Below are 20,117 nucleotides of genomic sequence, written 5' to 3' on the forward strand. Positions count from 1 at the left end.
TAACAAGACTGGTGTATATTTGATGAAAGAGGTAACTCTTTCACTCTGTTTAAAGCTGGTAAGACCTCAGCTGGGAGAGGAGCTGGAAAACCAAGTCCAGTTTTGCTTTTTAAGACATATGGAGACAGTCTGCAAAGGATTGACAAGAACAATCAGGAAACATAATTTGTGAAGAAAAGTTTCAGGAACTGGATTTTAGTCTAGAAAAAGTAAGGCCGAGAGGAGACTAGATAAGCTATTCATGATGTAAAGTAACTGAAGCTTATAATCGTTGAATTGCTTCCTTGGGATAACAGAGAAGGGGGAAAAACTGCATAAATTTTCTACAAAGATTTTGCTAGATAATAGCAAAAATCTTCCTACCCATTTCAGTAGTGGGTTAGGCTGAAACTGAGGAATGTTCTTCATTGGAGGTATGTGAAACAAGTTAGACCAATATCTGCATACAGAGCTTGGTCTTGCCTCAGTGCTGAGAGAGGGAAGACAGATCTGTTGAGGTCCCTTTTAGCCTGTCAACTGTTTGATTTAAAGAACAAAAACATCACTCTACATACCTTCGATGTGAAGCATAGTTTCCAGTAATATGTCCAGAGCCATCACACCCAGGGGTGGGACACCTAGAATAATAATGAAAAAGATATAGAGAGGTGTTACCGACAGGTAAGATATAACTGTCAATTAAAAAACATTCATTGACTCAGTCATTGTTTCCACAGGTGCCAGCCCTGGGGATGTCTAGTCATTGCTAAATCAGAGCTTAATTCCACACCAGGGACAAACATACTTTCTTATTCATAAGATGTTTTTGTTTGCTACTCAACACCTGCCTGCTCAAACACTTTTGGTTAGCTCTAGTATCGGCAAATTAGTGGAGACTTGCAAGGCTAATCAGCAGCAGCCTGATGTCCTCTCACCACCAGGAATGAGTAGGGTTGACAGCAAATGAAATATCCCCATGGCATATTCTTATCTAAAAAACACAGCTAACATTACAAGTGAACCATTTTGTTTCCAAGATGGCTATTGCTCTAATCCCCCTGCACAGTGTCATGAGGTGTTGGTGCACCATGGAGGTACCCCTCCACTTCTTCATGAAGTGAAGGAAATGCCTGAGGAAAAGGAACTGTGCAGACAGGCAAGTAACATTGGCCTTTTGTAGAGAACTGGTAGCCTAACACTCCCAAACATCCAAACAAGCTACAGCAAACGGACAGAGATGTCATTGATACAGTCATCAGTGGAGTTTCTAATAGTTGAATGTCATTAGAGTCATAGAAGAAAAAGGTTGCTTTTTTCTACATGGAGAAGATGATCGTGATTACTACAGAAAGAACTAAGTTATAATGCTAAGTAAAATCATTAGCTGGTGTTTGAATGACTACACTAAACCACAAAAAGGAAAGAGAAGAATGAATTTATATTCATTTTATAGAACAGACAAATTCTATATGTATCTCAAAAATTCACCTTTCTTGAGCATTAGTTCTGAATTTTAGCCATGCATTAAAGCTTCATTTCAGGAAAGCATTCCAGTTCAAAAAAGCATGTGCACAAATTCAGATGTTGCATTCTGACACATCAAATTTCCATAACACTGAATTCTCTGACTATCTGAAGTCCAGATTTCATGCAGATTTTGGCTTTCATCCTTTAGTTATATGTATGCTTTCTTCAAAGGAAGGTAAGCTCTTGCTCACAAACAGGTAAACTCAGGTTTCACAGAGGCTTCTAAAAGAACTTGAAAATTTCATAAAATCAGGAGTTCAAGCAACTTGGAATTCAGTGCAATGGGGCTGTCATGTTCCATTAGGCTGAACTTAAGCTCTTTAAAGCTAATAAGCATTACCTACTTCTGAGGAGCTCATCAGGGCCAAAACCTCAAACATGATTAATGCAACCCTGAAAGAGATAAATTAAACTGGAATTTGTTAAAAGGAGTTCTCATATGATCTTCATCTGGATCAGTTCATTTTTTCCATAAAGAATATTAAAATATGGTAGTACTTCCAGGATGTAAGTTGGTAAAACCTCTGGGATTCACTAGATCACGGAAGTTTCTCTTCTACATGACAAGCATACTATGTGCTTTGGATGTGGAATCTAAACAACACTCTTAAAGATAATTCTCCTTTTCTCTTGCTTTATGTGTTTACTTCATTTATACGGTAAACGTCTGCAACAATGACTATCCATTACTACATCTTTGCACAGCACCAAGTATAATAAGACGCTGAATGTGTAGAAGGTGTAATTCTTAACACCTTAAGAACAATATACAAATCTGGCTTCACACACTACTCTTGCTGTTTGTAGAAAGATTAAAAAGTCTAATTTTTACATAGTTCCCTCTGATACAATGAGGTAAAAAATAAGGGCCTCAGTCATAGCTCAGTCTGTATAGACCTTACTRTTCATTCCTTGCTGTGGCTGCACATGGCTAGCACAAACTTTGGAATATAGGTTGGATATTACTTCAAGTTAAATATTAAATGGTTAATGTAGAGAGTCTTCTATTTTAAATACTTCATATCTAAATATTTGGATGTTCTCTTTTTTTGACAAGTGTTTTGAGAACTGCAGAGAGAAGTTCTATCATTTCATGTTGTGCTTTTTTACTCCTAGGTATCTGCAGTGTTCTACAAAGCTTATTTCCTATTTCAGTCAAGACCAGCTCTATCACTGAGGCCTGGTAGAAGCTTCTAAAGATGTTGTACCAAAAGATATGGGAAGAGAATTAATTAAAGGAATTGATTAAACTTTTGGCTCTAAATGGCCATTGTATTTAAATGAATAAAAGAGATCAGAGACACATCAATTTGTTCCTCTGCAGTCTGTCTGAGATGCTACAAGGATTCCCTTTTTTATGAACCCATGTTATTTGAAGACTGTGTAGACCATAGCCACCATTTTCCTCTACAGACTCCTAGTACAATCCTTTCAAGGATAAGCTATTATCAAAACCGTACAATGTTTTTTCTCATCTTCTCCAAGACTTTTGCTATAGGCAGGCATGACTAATAGTGTCTTAACAAACAGGATTTGAAAGATGCATCAGTGTAGCTGAAATCAATCTTAAAATGGGACCATTACACCTCTACCATTTGGAGAGTCTTGCACAATTTAAAAACTGGCCTATTTCTGTGTCATTAAAAAAAAAAAATCGTAAGCAACTGAAGGCAAAGAAGAAATCATCCTGCTGTAAACTGAACTTGAGTTTTCACTAAGGGCTCTGTACAGTTCACATCCATTTAATATCATACTTTTGATTAAATGAGAACAGTTTTTCTTATGTAAGGCAAGGATTTTAGAAAGACCTTTCAGATTTTGATCAGCACTATATTTGTCTTCAAGTCTCATAAGCTTATATTGACCTAAATGTAACAGTTGAAACGAGAGTTAGTGCAGTTGACAAGAACATTTTAAAACCCTAGAACATTTCTATTTATTTCTCTTCCCATTCTATGGAACCTGCTTATAACCTCAGTGAAATTTGGGATGCAGATATACAACAGTCTGTTTCAACTATAAAGTTATTACAGTAATTATGTTATCCTAATTAGACTAGATAATGAGACAACTACAAGTCCTTGTACCATTAAAATTGTGGGTCTAGATTTTCAGAATGTCTTATCATACAGATGACTACCATGTACCCTGCTACTTGGCTATCAACAGCTACCTACAGACCTTTGAGTCAACCAATTGTATATGCAGGTAATAATGCCTGAAAAATATAAGTACAGGTGCTTATAGGAGGCAGGTGATGTGAGCCCCTTTGAAAATGAATGTCAGAGGAAGTGGAAAAAGTGATACACAATGTCCTCAATTACTTAAAGTGAATGTAATTGGGCAGGATCACAAGTTTATTTGTAGACTCTGAAATTAGACACTTATTTCAGCAAAGGAAATACTTTAGTACTGTAGAGTGAAGTGATAAAGGGTCTTCGAAGCCCTGTTCAGAACATATGACACTAGCACTCTATATGAATTCAGAGCATCCAGCAAAAGAGCTTGTCAATGAAGGGGAATGCAGTTAGCACCTCCTTGGTGTCCTCTTCACTTCACAGAACATCCCTGAGAAGCCTCTGTGGGAACAGGAGCACATGCCAGAAAGCAGGGAAGGCAACATCTGGGGCAGCTGAATTCAGTATCGGGTTTGGATTCAATAGCAGGAATGAAGAACAGGCAAGCGCCAGTGGAGACAAATATACTTAAGCCGTGCCACCCATTTTTCACAGGGGAAAGGACTGAAGGTGTGCAGCAATTAGAAAAGGCTTTCAAGCAGCTTGAGGGAACTTAGGGAGATTCCTGTGGGCTGGGGAGGAAAGGGATGCAGTGCTCAAATGGGATCTGAGAGGGTTTTTCCAAATGTCAATAGTAAATGTCTTGCTGTAAGCTCAGCAAAGGAAAAAAAAAGTCACATCAGTGTAGCAGATTATAAATAAGATACACATTTAAACTTATATTCCCAGGCTTTTATCTATGTCTGCAGGACCTGGATTAGCTTACATGTAGCTAGCATGTACCTTAGGTATTAAGCTAACATATAGCTCAGCTAGCATGAGTCTAAATAGGATGTTACACAAGGGTACCAAGACATAAACCAGAGTCGTTTTCTCCTCATTATTGTGTATTGCTTTGATTGACTTACTTTTAAGGTGATTTTAAAAAATAAATTATCTCTAAAACATACTAATAAAACAAGGACATATTAATCTGCAATACAATGGACACACTTTGCAATACTATTTTTTTTTTCCCTTTCAGAGAGTTTACCACAAAGGCTGTTTTAGGCAGAGGTCATGGAAATTTTCTCAGCACACACAGCCTGATCACAGCTCAATGCTTGGGCTCGGCCTTGGGCTCTCAGAGACCCTTTGTCAGAGATTCATGAATGCAGTGAATTCTACTTCCACCTCAGTCAAATCTCTTGTCTTTAAGGTTTGACCATGTTGTATATATAAATCCAAATGGAAACCTGGAAACTAGAATTATACAAGCCGAAATTCAGCACAGCATACAAACACCAAGTCAGGTCATTGTAACACATAGTTGCATTTTTCGCTAAGTAGGGTGATAATGTTTAACTTAATCATCAGAGACAGTTTTATCAAGTGTAAATGATATAACTTCTTGTCTCTCTGCTGCCCTTCCCACTGTCTCTTTCCTCTTCATCTATGCTCTACGCCAAGACGTCTTTCTCTGCACATCAGACTGATCATTTCAGCCTCACTGCCCTGTTTATCATTAAGACCTGGTTTTCACTAAGGAAAGGGCATGTTGTTGAGGTAGGCTGTAGTTTCACATGAATTGACAGGTTTGTATGCTGTGTACTTTCTTTAGCTAAGTTCTTTAGGGATTAATAATAGTTGCATACAAATAAAGAAGTAAAAACAGTCACTAATAAAGATGAAGGGTGTTGTCAATTCTGATTATGGCACACTTCCCCTACATTTTATTTTTGGGCTGAGGAAACTTGCTCCCAAGGAACTGAAATTAAGCCTTTAATTTATTTCACATTGGCCATGCCAAGAGCTATCAGATAGTAATACTTTCTAGGACCTACCAAACTATACTGGGTTCAATTGCAATGGGTAACTACAAAATATCTTTCATAACATGTTATTAGTAGCCTGGTTTATCAGCTCTGAAGACCGAAGTTATCTTTTTTGTGTGTTTTACAGCACTTAGCACCCACCACACTGTGGACACAATCTTCTCTTGAGCTTTAAGTTACTACCATAAGTAAATAAACACACACATAAATAACATAGTCTATCAGACATCCTATTATGCTAGATTATCCTATGAATTACCAACTGAGTATTTAGAGCAGGTGTAGATAGTAACCCAAAAGAAAAATCATATTGAATTGAATGGAGGAATAAACTAGTACGTTGTACGAAAATTCAGACTGGATCTTTAGAATGTTCCACACTGCAAAAGAGTTAGAATTTAATAGAAAATTATATCTTTCCCATAGTTTTATTTTGACCATGCTGTCAATCTCTATAGTAGAGATGTGATTTTCTGTTCAAGGTTCAGAAAGGCTAGAGAAACATAATTGTTTCCTGTGAGATTTTTTCATAGTAGAATGTAGAATTTCTTATTGTCTGGTGGTTCTCATGTATTTGAGATTCTGTTTTATTGGACTGAAACACCAGGAATGGAATTCACAAGTTGGAAGGCTGGAAGATAGACACAATAATGCTTTGCATTTCTGTCTTTCATCTGAAGATCTGAAAGTATTTTACAAACATTAATGGATAAAATCTCACAATACTGCTTTGAAGAAGGGAAGATTTTGGCAGAGGAAAACTGGGGCATAGAGAGGCTAAATGACTTTGCACAGAAGAAGAAAACTGGGGCTAAAAGAAGAGCTTCTTATTCACTGTTCTGTTTGCAGCTATAAAGTCATATGTCCTCTGAAATGACATGTAGATTCATAAACAAAATATTGTTTTTTCTAGCAGAGTAATACAGAAACAAAAGGTTACAAAAGCAAAATCTTAGAGATACTTTGTCTGCAGTTCCCTAAATTGAATGTGTGAGGAAAGGGAAAGAAGGGGAGRGGGCAAGAAAGGGGAGGCAGGAGAAGAAGCTTTGTCAAATGAAAAAATGGAATTTACTGTAAGGTATGATGAGTTTCTTGTATGTCTATGTCTCTATGAATTTGAGCACTTGTCAAAAAAGACGCATTTACAGCTCTTGACACACAAGTCCCCTATTTAACTCCAGAAGAGGAAAAACAGAGGTAGCACCAGAACATGTTTTCCTCTAGTTCCTTCCTATGCCACTCACCACTGACTGGCAGGTAACACTCCAGGGCGAGAGGAGAGATTATGAACAGAGCTGTGTTTTCCTCAGGGGAGACTTTTGATCCACAGGTGTTTCTGTAACAGTCAGGGCTGTGGTTATTGTTATGAAGACACATATTTAGCAGGAACTGGACAGAAATCAGCAACTCATTTTGCTTTTACAATTCTGGACAGTCAGAGTAACACCTTCTAGCCATTACTGTCCCAGCTACTTCTGTAAAAGCAATCTGGAAGTGTAAATCTCTAAATCTCATTTTCAGTCCCAGATATCTCGGTAAACTGTCAATCTCTAATTAAGTAGATGTGACACAGGAATGCTGCTGATCTTTTCCATCATGAAATCACAGAAGAAAAGCTGTTGTTTTTTGTAATTCCAGTAGGAAGATAGATGTTTTCCCTCTTTTTTACTGTTGTCTTTTGTGTCTATTTTTGTACCATTTCATTGGACTTCTGCATTCATAAAGTACTGATACTGCCATCTAAGCCTAGACAAAAACCCTCTACCACATTCTCATAGGAAATACATCCTATCTGTGGTTTTTCAATGAAAAGTTGTTTTTTTAGGATGGATTTGTTTTTTCTTAGTTTCCCTCAATGAAACTGTACATCTACAGGCATACCTCATTTTATTGCGCTTTGCTTTATTGCACTTTGCAGATATTGTTTTTTTTACAAGTTGAAGGTTTGTGGCAATCCTGCGTCGAGCAAGTCTATCAGTGCCATTTTTCCAACAGCATGTGCTCACTTCATGTCTCTGTGTCATATTTTGTACATTGTTTTTTAGACATAATGCTATTGCACACTTAATAGACTACAGTATAGTGTAAACACAACTTTTATATGCCCTAGAAAACCAAAAAATTCATGTGATTTGCTTTATTGTGATATTCGCTTTATGGTGGAGGTCTGGAACCAAACCCGCAATATCTCTGAGGTCTGCCTGTATGTACTTTTTAATTGTCTTTTTCCTCTGTCCTATTTCTTTCCTGATGCCTCTTTCTCTTTATTTTCAATCCGTTGTTCCCCTTTTCCCATAGTGGAGGAGAAGCCTCCATTTGTTTTTGTCCTCTGGTTTGCTTTCCATACATATTCTTTCCTCATTTGTCACTTTTCCTTCCTTCTTGTCACTTTTCAATTGTTCTCTCTCTTTCTTTTACATCTTTTTTTCTCTATCCCTTTTGGCTGATGTCTTCATTTTCAGTTCCTCCCTAATCCACTCCTCCTTTTGTGATCCCTAACAACCTTGAAGTCGACAGTTCCTTCTTCTTCCCTCCTCTTTGTTGTTTCTTTCCATTATCTCTTCTTTCATCACCCTTCTTCTTCTCCTCCTCTTTTCTCCCAGCTCACTTTGTCTTTCCTACTCTGCACTGCTTGTGGCCCTCTCACTTAGCTAAAAGAACTGGGTACACATTACATCCTTGTGTCAGAGGAGAAAATACTGTGTTGTGAAACCTTATCATAAAATTTCTTGACTGCCAAGACACAGAGTCTTGTTCAGAAGTATCTCATGCTCTCCTGTCTAATAATTATTAAAGTCCTTACAAGCTTTATCGCTGGCTTCAAAGGAGCAGACCTGGGCACTTCCAAAAATGCCATTTGAACTAGTTCAAAAGATGGCAAAAGTTCTGTGGGACAGGTATGCAGATAATGCATATTTCAGTGGATCCCCGGTCTGTGGTTTCATGTTCTAGGCAAAACCTATGCTCTAGGGCTCACAACTATACCTACAAAAGCATGTAGTCAGACATAAGTCAGACCCTTATAAATATCAAAGGTTCATAAAGATGCATTGTAAGCTGAAAATAAAAATGGAGTTAAATTTAGATTCATGTGTTAATTATTCCCTGTATTCAGCTCAACTAGAAGGATACTTAATCACACAAATGTAGTTTTAGGAAATGTGCTAAATACTACTTTTTCATATGTAAAATTCTACTAACATTTCCTCCTTAGCAGAATACTACTAACACCACAGGCCTCATTGCCTGTAATAGGAAAATAAAAAAGCCAGGAAGGCATAAAGGAAGATGATTTGAGGAAATAAAAAAAAAGATAGCCCTCCCCCCCCCCAAAAAAAAAATTGTGGTGGAATGTAAATGAGTGAATATGGAAAAAATTCTTTTATTTTGCCTGATGCTCACTGGCATTGGAATCAGCACAGTCCCAGGAGGTATGGGCGGGAGATCAGGGAAGCCAGTTGGAGGACCACTCCAAATGGGGCATTGAACTGAGTCCTCTGAGAAGATACTGGGAGAAGTGCCAGTTGGGGATTGGAAAGAAATGCAGTCTTCCTGTCCATAAGGGGATGATGCCAGGCCTATGGAGCTTGTCCAGTCATAAGACTGTAATAATTCTGGCTCAGAGGCTTCCTGGAGTAACTTCAGTCTCTTCCATCTCTTTTGAGAGATTGCTCTATCTCTCCTTGCCTCCAGAAAGCCTCAGCAATTGAGTGGTTCTAAACTGGGGATGCCTGACTGCATGCTTTTCTCCTTAGGTGAAATTTAATTAATTCTCTGACTTTTTTGCATGTACAGTTTTTTGTGTTCTTAGCTCCTGGTGCTATCTGTATCACATTCCTGTATTTCTTGAACTGCGTGTGGGGGTGAGAAAGAACATGATATGTTTTTTAATTAAGTTAAAATCCATTTTCCAGCATGCAAACTAAAATGCAGCATGCTGGTATTCAAAATATTGCTGTGCTCTCACAAACACAGATACACATGATGCTTTTAAATTAATTATATTGGTTTAGAAAAAAACATGTCTTTGCCTTCAGTTACCACCTCTGCATGCTGCCTGTTCTGCTAGCAGTCAGGACTTCCTAGCTTCCCAGCAGCAAGTGCCATGACGTGCTGCCCACTGTTCTCACATCTAGCACCAGCATATACTGCTTAACGTGCCAGTTGCCAAAGGCATGGTATGTGCCTAATATGAAATAGCTTCTGTGCACTACCCAGGGGGTGCTCCATTCACAGAAGCTGCCAGAGGGAAGCTGTGAATCAGCTCTCTCCCTGGGCACCTTGCCCACGCTTTCTCTCCTGCCAGCATCGCCTGTCTTGGAGGCAGCACTGGCCAGCTGCAGATCCCCTCCCCTCAGCAGAGAGCATTTCCTGGCACCAGGGATGAATCAGTTCCAACATATGCAAATTCAAATGTTCATTTCCAAACACCTCATTGCTTTGAGAAAGCTTCATTTTTATCGCAAAGGAATAGCATAAAATGATTGAGGCATAGAGAAAATTGCAGCAGAAGACAGCTCTGAGAGAGCAAAGCAAGTTTTCTGCCTCCTAACAGCATTGCTTCAAACCTGTGCTTGAAAGTTTGTTCAGAATAAGAGAAAGCATGATTTTGAAATACATGTGCTTTTCTTGAGTAATTCAGAATGGACATGTATTCCTGAAGAAGAATGTCCTATTCCTGGTTAGTCTTTTAGAAGGGGAATCACTAAACCTTTCAGGCATATTTGCCACTCAGCCACTGCACAGCAAGATTGGTCCTGTCAGGGTTTGCCAGGAGGAGTGACTTGAATTGTCTTGCTCCCTGTATGTGAAGACGGGCCAGAGAGAAGGGCTTGAAGACAGTGGCACAGATACAGCATTTGGCATTCTTCATCTTAAGAGTGTCTTAGAACTGGTCTAACCTTTCTGTTCATGATGTCAATGGAGGTTTTAATACAAAATTAAATTAAAATGTCAAATGCTGCATACTTCAAAAATGTATTCTTTAAAGCAGGGATTTTTTTTGGTAATAAGAGACATTATGGTCTAGTTAGTAGCCTGATGATTGCCTTGAATACCATAAAATTATCAACAGCAGAATTCTTGAAGTRCTGTCTCTATGTTGGTGCTTCTTCCTACAGTCCATGCTCTGCTCTTTTGTACTTCACATATCTTCCCCCAGATGAAACAACTGCAAAAAGCTCCAGTGGGCACAGCAGTATGACCTTGAATCTGTCACTTGCTGAGACTTTCCTGGAGGTTTGGGGTGACTTTGATACCTATAAATCTAGAACATTCAGAACAGTCAGCACCTCCACAAGAAATGCTCAGAAAAACTACCAGATTAGGACTGCTAACAGCAGAGGAAACAACAACTTCCTTATAGTTTGTGGCCATAACAATCCACTAACGTTGCTGGGAAGAGAATGGGTGCAACGCAGCACTAGCTGTTCCTTAGCTATTCTGTATACCTGTTTTTGATTTGAACAGAACTGTTCAGTTTGTGCACTTGCAAATATTTCATCAAGAGAGGGACTCTAGAAGATCAGAGGAATGGAGACAGTTGGATCAAATGTAAGGGGGAAAGGAAAGGCTAAGTGTGAAAGAAGGAAAGGGTAAGAGCATGAACAAAGTTTGTTTTCCACATCCTCTTTCATAATAGTTCATCTAATATTAGTACGTAAGACTGAGCCTACAAAACAGGCTGGGGTATTTCTAACCCTGTATAAATAAGCAARAATTAGGAGCCCTGCCTCTAATGAGAGTCCTCTCAGTCTAGCCCGATGGCAAATCCATAAATGGATAGGGTTGTAAAAAAAGCATATGTAAAAAGCATGTAAAAACCCTATGTAAAAGCATAGGGTTGTAAACACCTTTGAGTTATATGGGAAATATATCATGGGCAGCTTGAGAGCTCAAAAGTTTGAAAGTTTGAAAAAAAAATCCAAATGACAGAAAATATTATGGGCCAGAATACTCTTCACTCTATTAACAGCTTGTTGCTTAGTGTCCTGTTTCGACAGAGCAATGAAAAAGAGAATTTTCAGTGCTTATTCAGTATGGTAAGATAAGGTATACAACAGTAGTTTGGTGTAAAAAGTGTTTTTGAGACTAATTGTATCTTAAGACTAAGAGATATGTTTTGTTCCATATGCAGTCACTATGCTGTATCCATCAGCAACCTTGAGAAATGCCTTTAGAAGTACAGTACCATAAAGTTACCAAACTGGACAGATTTTAAATCTCTTCTGAATATATGTGTTTCTACTTGAAAGGATGTGCCATCCAATGACAGGGACAGGTTAACATTTCAAAAGTGGAGCAAACTCTCAAGGGTTTCACTTCCCCAGACAGCTAAAGCAGAGATACTGCTTTCTATTTTGGGGGTGAAGAGTCAACAGCAAAGGAGTAAAATCCTTCGGTTTTCATTTTATGAAAACAAACAGCTTCCCCCCCTAGGCCTACAAACATTTGTCAAAGGCACAAGTGAGGAAATGTGAAAATACTGAATGTGAATTATATCAGACTGCAAGAGGCAGTCTGGTCTAGTGAGAACTCTAATGAATAGTACAGCTAAGGGAAATCCAGTTCTGTTACTGATTTACTGTGTGAGTTTACACTAATTTTTCAGCAACTTCTCAGGCATGCTCTAATTTTTGGTGTGATTGAGATTCTAATGCTCCATCTACACTGACTTCTGAGTATGACCTCATCCATTACTTGAACCCTAGTTTGCCTCAGACCTTCAATGTTAAGCAAAACTTAACGACATACTGAGGAGAAAATTCTTAATGCGAATCCAGACATGAACCTCCCTGCAAAGAGGACAGGTTGGGCGTGACCACAGCTATGCCCACCCATACACGTACTCCATCTTACTGCCTTGAGGTAGTCTCAGATGGTTGACATTGGGCAGACAAATCAGTCACCCTAAAGAAGTAACATATCTTAGAAGGATGCAATGTCTTTTGTACTTTTCCCAGCACTCTGAGAACTGTAAACTTGGAGCTGTAAGTTCACACTGCTGCAAGATGCTGCAGGATGGTTATAAGGCTGGAGCACTTTGTTATACAAGGCTAAGAGAACTGGGTTTGTTCATTCTTAAGAAGAGAAGTGTAAGAAACAATCTTATTGCTGTCTGCAAATGGTGTCTAGTGGGATGGTGTGGAGAAGGTCTAGCCACAATCTTCTCAGAGGTGCACAGTTGAAGGATGAGCAGCAATGGGGATAAGGTTCAACATGGGAAAGGCCAACTCCTTGTAAGGAACTTTTTTTTTTAACCATCAGACTGATCAACGCTGGAACAGATTGTGAGATCTCCAACCCTGGAGTTATTCAAAACTCAACTGGAAAAGGTCCTGAGCAACCTTCTCTAACTGAATTTGGTTTGAGCAGGAGTTGGGACTAGATAACTTCTAGAGGTCCCTTCCTACATGATTTCATAATTCTGTATTAGGTCTGGAAAGCTGTATCAAGGAGCACACTGTTTTCTTTACTTGGTCTCTTACTAGTGGCACAGATACAGATGCAACCTTTCTTGACAGGCTGATTTCCAGAAAGATCTAGCCCTGTCATTCTCCTTGATTTCAATCACTTCTTGAAGGTTCAAGTTCAACTATCAACCAATTTTTTTGTTTAAAACTTTCAACAACTCCATTGAAAATCATGACTGCAGAGTCCAGTTTAGAGAGCTAATGAATGCTGAATAATTCTCAGTAAGGTAAATAAAGTGAATCACACCAAGTTTTCTGATCAATAAGCAGGACAGATAATACTCCCAGTTCCTACTCCACACATCCATCTGCCTCTGTTTCAGAGTTTCTTGTCCCTCCTGAAAGGATATTGCAGCTGTCTGGGTAGCAGTAAGAGAAACAATGAAGTTTTTAGTATGGCATTCAATAACCTGAAATTGGTGCCATTTTACTTTAACCTGTCAGACTGTATTAGGCAGTTTGCACATTATGTGAACAAAGGAGACATCCCTTCAGGGAGGGCAGGAACCTCTGATAAGACCATTAAAACCGTTCCAAACCAAACTATTCCTTCTTGTGCTGGAATCCAAGACTGTATTTGAACAGCACTTAAGTAATAATACCAATTTCATAAGAATGTTCCAAGGTATCATTAACTATAGCACTTGAAAATGAATTGTGCTTTTTATTGTCATGCAATATCCTCTAGCGTCTTTTTCTTACTTTGGCCCTCCTTACTTTCTGCTTAAGGTTAACAAAGGCAAGAAGCCCATGCTTTTGTACATTTTCCCTTCTGTAACTCCCATAAGATTAGGCATTGCAAGTTTGGCCTATACTGCAAACACTTCGTGAAAGAACCACTTTAATTTTGCAATCTAATAGCTGCAGGAGTAATTTCCTAAACAGCTATGCAGCATGCTGGAGAGGTCAGAGGTTACAAACAGGGATAAATGGCTGTGCAGCAAAATGGTGCTCTGAAACTGCAGACCGCAGCGTGGAAAACAGCTCTCGCTACCAGAAACGCTTTGCTCACGGCTGGGAATGCAGGCGGAGAGAGAAAGTGCTCATGCTCTATTATACCTTAGGGCTCAGAGCTCTCACGCACTGCAGAATTAGGAAAGCAGCCTTGAGTGACAGGCTAACAACTCTGCCTTATATGCTGTTTACAAGAAAGAGGTTTCCTTCTCATTTTTTTAAAAAATGTGTTTCTTTTCCAAAATCACTTGTTTTTCTCATGTGCTTATAGCCAAACATCCCTGAGCATCTATTTACTGCTCTTTACTCTGATTTCTAATTCACTTGGTTAGTTTTGATATCGACCTCGTGTAAACATTGACTAATGCTTTTCTCTTTCCAGGTTGGCAAGAGGAATGGTAACATTGTATTTTCAGGGCGAATATTTACAACTCATATTCAAACTCTGACAACGTGGTTTTTATAAATCACTATCTCCACAAACATCCCTGCTAGTAAACCACTGCCCTGGCAAGGACTAGGGAGAATAATACATTAGGCAGGAACACAGCTGAAACATAAAACTTCTGTTTTGTTTAGTTCAGAGGTGTGATCCTCAGCTATATACTACATGGAAGATAAATGGCATCTTATTAGCCTCCTGACATGAATAAGGGATGGGCAGAATTCCCGTCTTAGCACCCCTATAGCCATAAGAAATTCACTAATTTCAAGAGGAAGACAGCATCTCAGGAAAGTCAAATGAAAGACCGTGGAAAAGGTTAGTCAGTAAACTACATCTTACAGAAATGCCTCCCATAGGTTGCCAGTTCCCAGTATTCACTGCTTTGGACTGTATCTCTTGCACAGAATTTAATCCATTGGCAGTGCCATATTTCCATCCTTATGCCAAGGGAAATTTATGAACGTTTCTGGTCTCAGGGAGGAAAAAAAAAAAAAAACAAAATACTTTGGCTAAGTATCTTATTCATTACATTTACTTTACTTGAATGGTAAGTATTTTCATCGACGTGAACAGACAAAAAAATTTTCTTAAAGACATTTCTACTATCATAAAACAACAGCTTTTAAGCTTTAAGACAGAATAAAACTACTTTTGAGATCATTCTTGATTATACAGAGATTTGTATGCACATTTGGTCTGTGGTACAATAACATTCAAAAGAATTTTTGCAAAAGTTGGAGATGTGCGATCCTGATGAATTTATTTGTAAACTGTGTGATTACACATGTACACCATGTGTAAACAGTGTTTAACATTGTAAATCAATAGCAATTTCTTTGGTTTCAGTAGAGTTAATACCAAAATTTGTAAAAACAGAATTAAAATCAGGCTAACTATGGTTAAAATATTGTTTTCTGGATATACATTTTGCATACAAAGTGGTATACAATTATCTCTCTAATGTGCATTAAATGATATTCATTTTTAATTTGTAGGTGCTTATTGTACTAAATAGAAGTCAAACTAGAGTTTTTTAGAGTTAAAGAACTTCCTTACCAATATTTCACTAGCAAATACCTTAAAATGTTGTTCATTTTTTTCTAAAACAAGTAATGGTTCAAAAGGACCCTGTTCATGACAGTCACTTTTGCTAGACAGAAATTATCACCTGAAACTGCTTTTGTCAAGTGTATAGAGTGCAAAATCTGCATTTGGGTATATGCATGGAATTTGGCCTTATATTGTTTCCATTTCATTAGAAAATGCCACTCAGGGCAAGCTCTTGACAGCTACAGAACATGATCTCAGATCTGAAGCCAATTAAAAGACAATGAGAGGTTTTCCATTGACTTAGGAGGGCTTTGCATTGGGCCTCAGAAAAGACTTCGAACCATTGAAGGCCCTTTTTTGTGAATGAGAGTTTAGAGAATTAAATCTTAGATGGCTTAAAAAAAAGAAAAAAATCTTAGTAATTCTGTTCTTTCAGATCCTTCACACTTAAGTCACAGAAGGTGCTACTCAAAACCAAGACTACCATCCCTCTTCCATTATACCTATACTTATGGAACATACTTACGCTTTCCTGACAGATGTTCCTTGATTAGTGCATCAGAGGAAAACAAATCACCACCTACAATGGTTCCTGGAGAAGCCTTGAGGAGAAACCTATAATCTATCATAGTTTTTATTATTCATTTCTTTTAATATCAGTTTTTATGATTCCCCTATTTTTTCATAATTTATTTAGAATTCTTTTTCAAGATGAAAAAAAAAAACAGAAATGTATTTCCACAGTGTCCAGTGTACCAAACGTTTACAGTTTTTAAATTAAAACTTATTTGCAAAATGCTCAGTAGTTAAAACAGCAGATATTGAATTCAGTCCTTTTTAATAAATATGCCAAGTATTTAAAAAAAAAATACATAATTTTTTTGCAACAAATAAACAAGAAAGTTCTTAAATTTTTATATCTATTATATGTTCATATCTGCATTATAGATTTGGATGATGTGGTTGAAATGAGTTATTTGTTGTTTACCTATTAAACTCTGAATTCAGTATTCAGTGGACTGCATTTAACACTGCATTGTTTTAGTTCTTTTAGATATCAGTTCATAGGAGAGCAAAAATAAATAAATTCCTAAGCTCATAGTTTAGCAGGCAAAACGAATAAGTTGTGATTTTCATATACTTAGCCTATTTTAAAAAATAGTTCTCTACCTGTAAAAGAAGAAAGACCACAGCTTGGTCTTCTTATAAACCTCATCTGTATGATTTGATTCCTTTCCTACTTAATACCGAATAAAAGTGCTCCAGTATCTAGTCTCTTTTGAATAATTGTGTTTATAGTTCTTTTAAGCTGATCATATGCTTTTACAATGATGTCCCCATTAATCTGCAGCCTGAAAATTCATCTCTGTGTGGTGTTAGCTCTGAATCCTGAAGACGACGATTTAAATATCACTCTGATTGACTACTTTACAGCTGATCTTTTTAATAAAACGATGTAAGTAGTATAATTCTGGAAAATGCATCTTAAATATAATTTATTTATATTTAAAATTTTTCAAGGCTCTGCCTTTTTTTCCTGTTTACCACAGTCCAAAAAATAAATAACAATAGTAATGTGCTTATTCTGCAGTCCTTCGCTGCCTCTTTTTTATTATAGAAAACAAATACTGCTGGAGCTGCATGCAGTGTAAGCACAGTCAAGCATATAAAAATAATTAATGATGGCCAGTGTAAAAATACCCCTCAAATTGTAAGGTTGTTTCACATAGTGTACACCGAATGAGCCCGTGCTGAAAGAGCACACTGTCGTTATCTGTAGAAGGAGAGAAACCATTCAGCAGACTTTGAAGCAGTGGAAGTTCTGTGTGTGTTAGGGTAGAAGAGCAGTTTTTACATGCAGATGAGCAAATGTAAATTCCACTTACTGGGAATACAAAAATATTGTAAAAGAAGATTATGATGAGGTGTTTATGAGGGATATGGGATATTTTAGGGATATAAAACATTGATATAGATACTACAGTGCTGCAAAAATTGTGCCACATAAAGTCCCAATAGCACTAAGGTATAAAATAAAGGGGTGAACTTAAATGCATGGCAAAATTAGATGTTACTGTGCAGTTACAGACACCAAGTAATCAAGTTAGCCATTGGCCGTTCTAAGAAACCAAACGCAAGGATTTTTATACCTTCAAAAGATTTAAATACGGCAATCAAACATGAATGCTAACCCAAGAGAGCAGCTGAGGGCACCTGCCCAGATCATCACTGTTGTAGTTTAGCGTAACTCCACTGAAGGCAATGGAGCTACGCTAATTTACACCAACTGAGGATCCAGACAATCATATTTAGGACTTCAAGTTGCAAAATTGCTTTTATTTGGGGGTGTATAGTAAGGATTTTGGCAAGTCTGACCAAACACAGAGAGTGCAAAACACTGCACTTTTAATTCCCCTTTTAGCAACTATATAGTCTACGCAACTTCCCATGGGGATTGCCTCAGCACTTGGGATATACCACAGCATCATGTTGCAGATCTTTGCGGATCTGGATGGAATGAGCAATTGGTTATGATCTGCTGATTTGAAGCAAAAATGATCAACATCACAATGGGATTTTGCACAATAACCAAATTGTGCCAAAGAAAAAAGACCCTTGAATTGAATATGAGCAAATGCCAGGCTGAATGAGATTAATTATGTAGAACACATTCAGTGACAAAGAAGTATGACCAAACCCAAGGAAGGCGGAGGCAACTGTACAAATGGAAAGACTCCAAGACAAGAAGGCCTTAGAGAGATTCATTGGGCATGTTAACATAAGTAGGCAAATTCACTGATAATTAATCACAATTAAGTGCTCCTCTCAGAAYAGTTGATTAGGGATGGCACAAAATGGCACTGGAATGACTGACAAGAGAAAAATTTTGAAATTTAAAATAAACTGTCAAATACCCATCCACATTGAAATATTCTGTGATTAATGAAAAGTCTAGGACCTAAGGGTAGTAACTTCAAAATTGCATAAGTTATTGCAGACACTGAAATCCACTTTCAAAGTCAGGCACATAGAAGTTACGGGGATGTGGATTCCCAAGTGCTTACATTCCTTCTGAAAACAAAGATTTGGTTCTTAAGTCACACAGGCTGTTTTGAAAAATTTTCTCTAATTCAGTGAATGTTCATCTGAACTGAGACTATTCCAGGTGATAACTAAATGGCATATGCTTTCAAACACTGATTAAAATCCAAGCAGCAGAAAAAGTACAGCTAGCAATATCTTTTTACTTTAAGTAATTAAGTGCATAAAGAAAAGAAAAAGGTCATAAGCTATTTGAATATTTTAGATGCCACTGTGCAAATTAAAGCTTGTAATTCCAGAAAATTTCATGGTATTGATAACTTACTAAGGCCCTGATTCTGCAAGGTGCTTCATGCAAACAGGCTTTTGTGCCTACATGGAACATTTCACAGCATTAAAGGTACTGATATGCAGATGGCTTTTAAGGAGCTTTTTAGTGAGTACATGCTTTTAAGACTACCTTTCAGTATGAAAACAATGATGGAGGGTCTTATGTAAACAGAACTCAAGTATTATCTATTTTGGAGACAAAATTTAACAAACTTAAGTGAGAAAAATGGAATGACAACCTTACCAGTCTGAATGAGTTATTCTAACAGAAAAAGCCCAGCCACTTCCATGTGTGAAACTTATTGCGACTATAGAGATGAGGTTGCTGCAGATGATGGGTTTCTATACAAAGGACATTATCATAACACCACACAACATGAGGTTGGAAATGCTAGGTATAACCTACAGTGCCCATTTGAGTATTGAGAAGTGCAGGAACAGAGCCCAAGGTGTTCTGTTCTGGCCAGGCATGCATGCTGCCATCAAAGATAAGGTATCCAAGTGGAAATCTGCAATAAATACAGGAAACAAAATGCAAAAAAAACCCACTGAAACCACATGAGATTCCTAATTTCACTTGGCCCAAGGATCTAGTTGAACAAAATGGGAAAGATTATTCCTTACAGGTCAACTATTACTGGTGATCTATGGTCCTTGGTTTTTTTTTTTTTTTTAATAATTTAAATTAGACTTGCATACTAGCTTGCAATTTAATAAAACATCATAAACTGCAGTTTGTTTTACCATAACATTGCAGATGATAAGTTAATAAAATGCTATCATTCACAAATGACTCATTCTAGTCATTTTTTAACATTATTCCAAATACATCATGTCTGGTCCTTACAATCACATTTTCCATATAAAAGTTAGAAAAAACATCAAGGAACTTAAAAATGTCTTTGCAGATTGAAAGGATACATACTTAGCATCAAAGAAGTATTTTATTATAACCCAGAATTACTTACTAGGCTCAACAACTTTAGTATTCAAGAAAACCTGTAATGCCAACTTCAATTAAGTTTCCCAAGTTAAAAAAAAAAGATTTAACAGGAAGCTAGGGAAGCTAGAAAAAAAGCAATAATAAGAATGGAAATGGCTACTGCTCTTGCAACAAAGAGTAAATTTCTAAGAGAAAAGTGGGTGAAAGCTATATAATGGGTCACAGCCTTCCAAATGTCAGTCTTACAGAGTCCTTACAGGAGGACAGAAGTAATCTAATCAGGAAAAATAGGAAGGGAAAGGAAGGGAAGGGAAGGGAAGGGAA

At 37.6% G+C, this 20,117-nt stretch overlaps 1 protein-coding gene across 4 annotated transcripts in view; it reads right to left on the minus strand.

Annotated features, from left to right (window-relative positions):
• The window catches only part of MYT1L (myelin transcription factor 1 like), a 131,341-nt gene that overhangs the window by 31,858 nt on the left and 79,366 nt on the right, over positions 1–20,117 (minus strand). For all 4 annotated transcript variants that reach the window (XM_026080499.1, XM_026080498.1, XM_026080497.1 and 1 more), the window contains exon 14: positions 555–617. In XM_026080499.1, coding sequence (XP_025936284.1) covers positions 555–617 — 63 coding nt within the window. The remainder of the gene's footprint in view (positions 1–554; positions 618–20,117) is intronic.

This window comes from Apteryx rowi, unplaced genomic scaffold (assembly GCF_003343035.1).
Source record: "Apteryx rowi isolate R43461 unplaced genomic scaffold, aptRow1 scaffold_523, whole genome shotgun sequence".
NCBI lineage: Eukaryota > Metazoa > Chordata > Aves > Apterygiformes > Apterygidae > Apteryx > Apteryx rowi.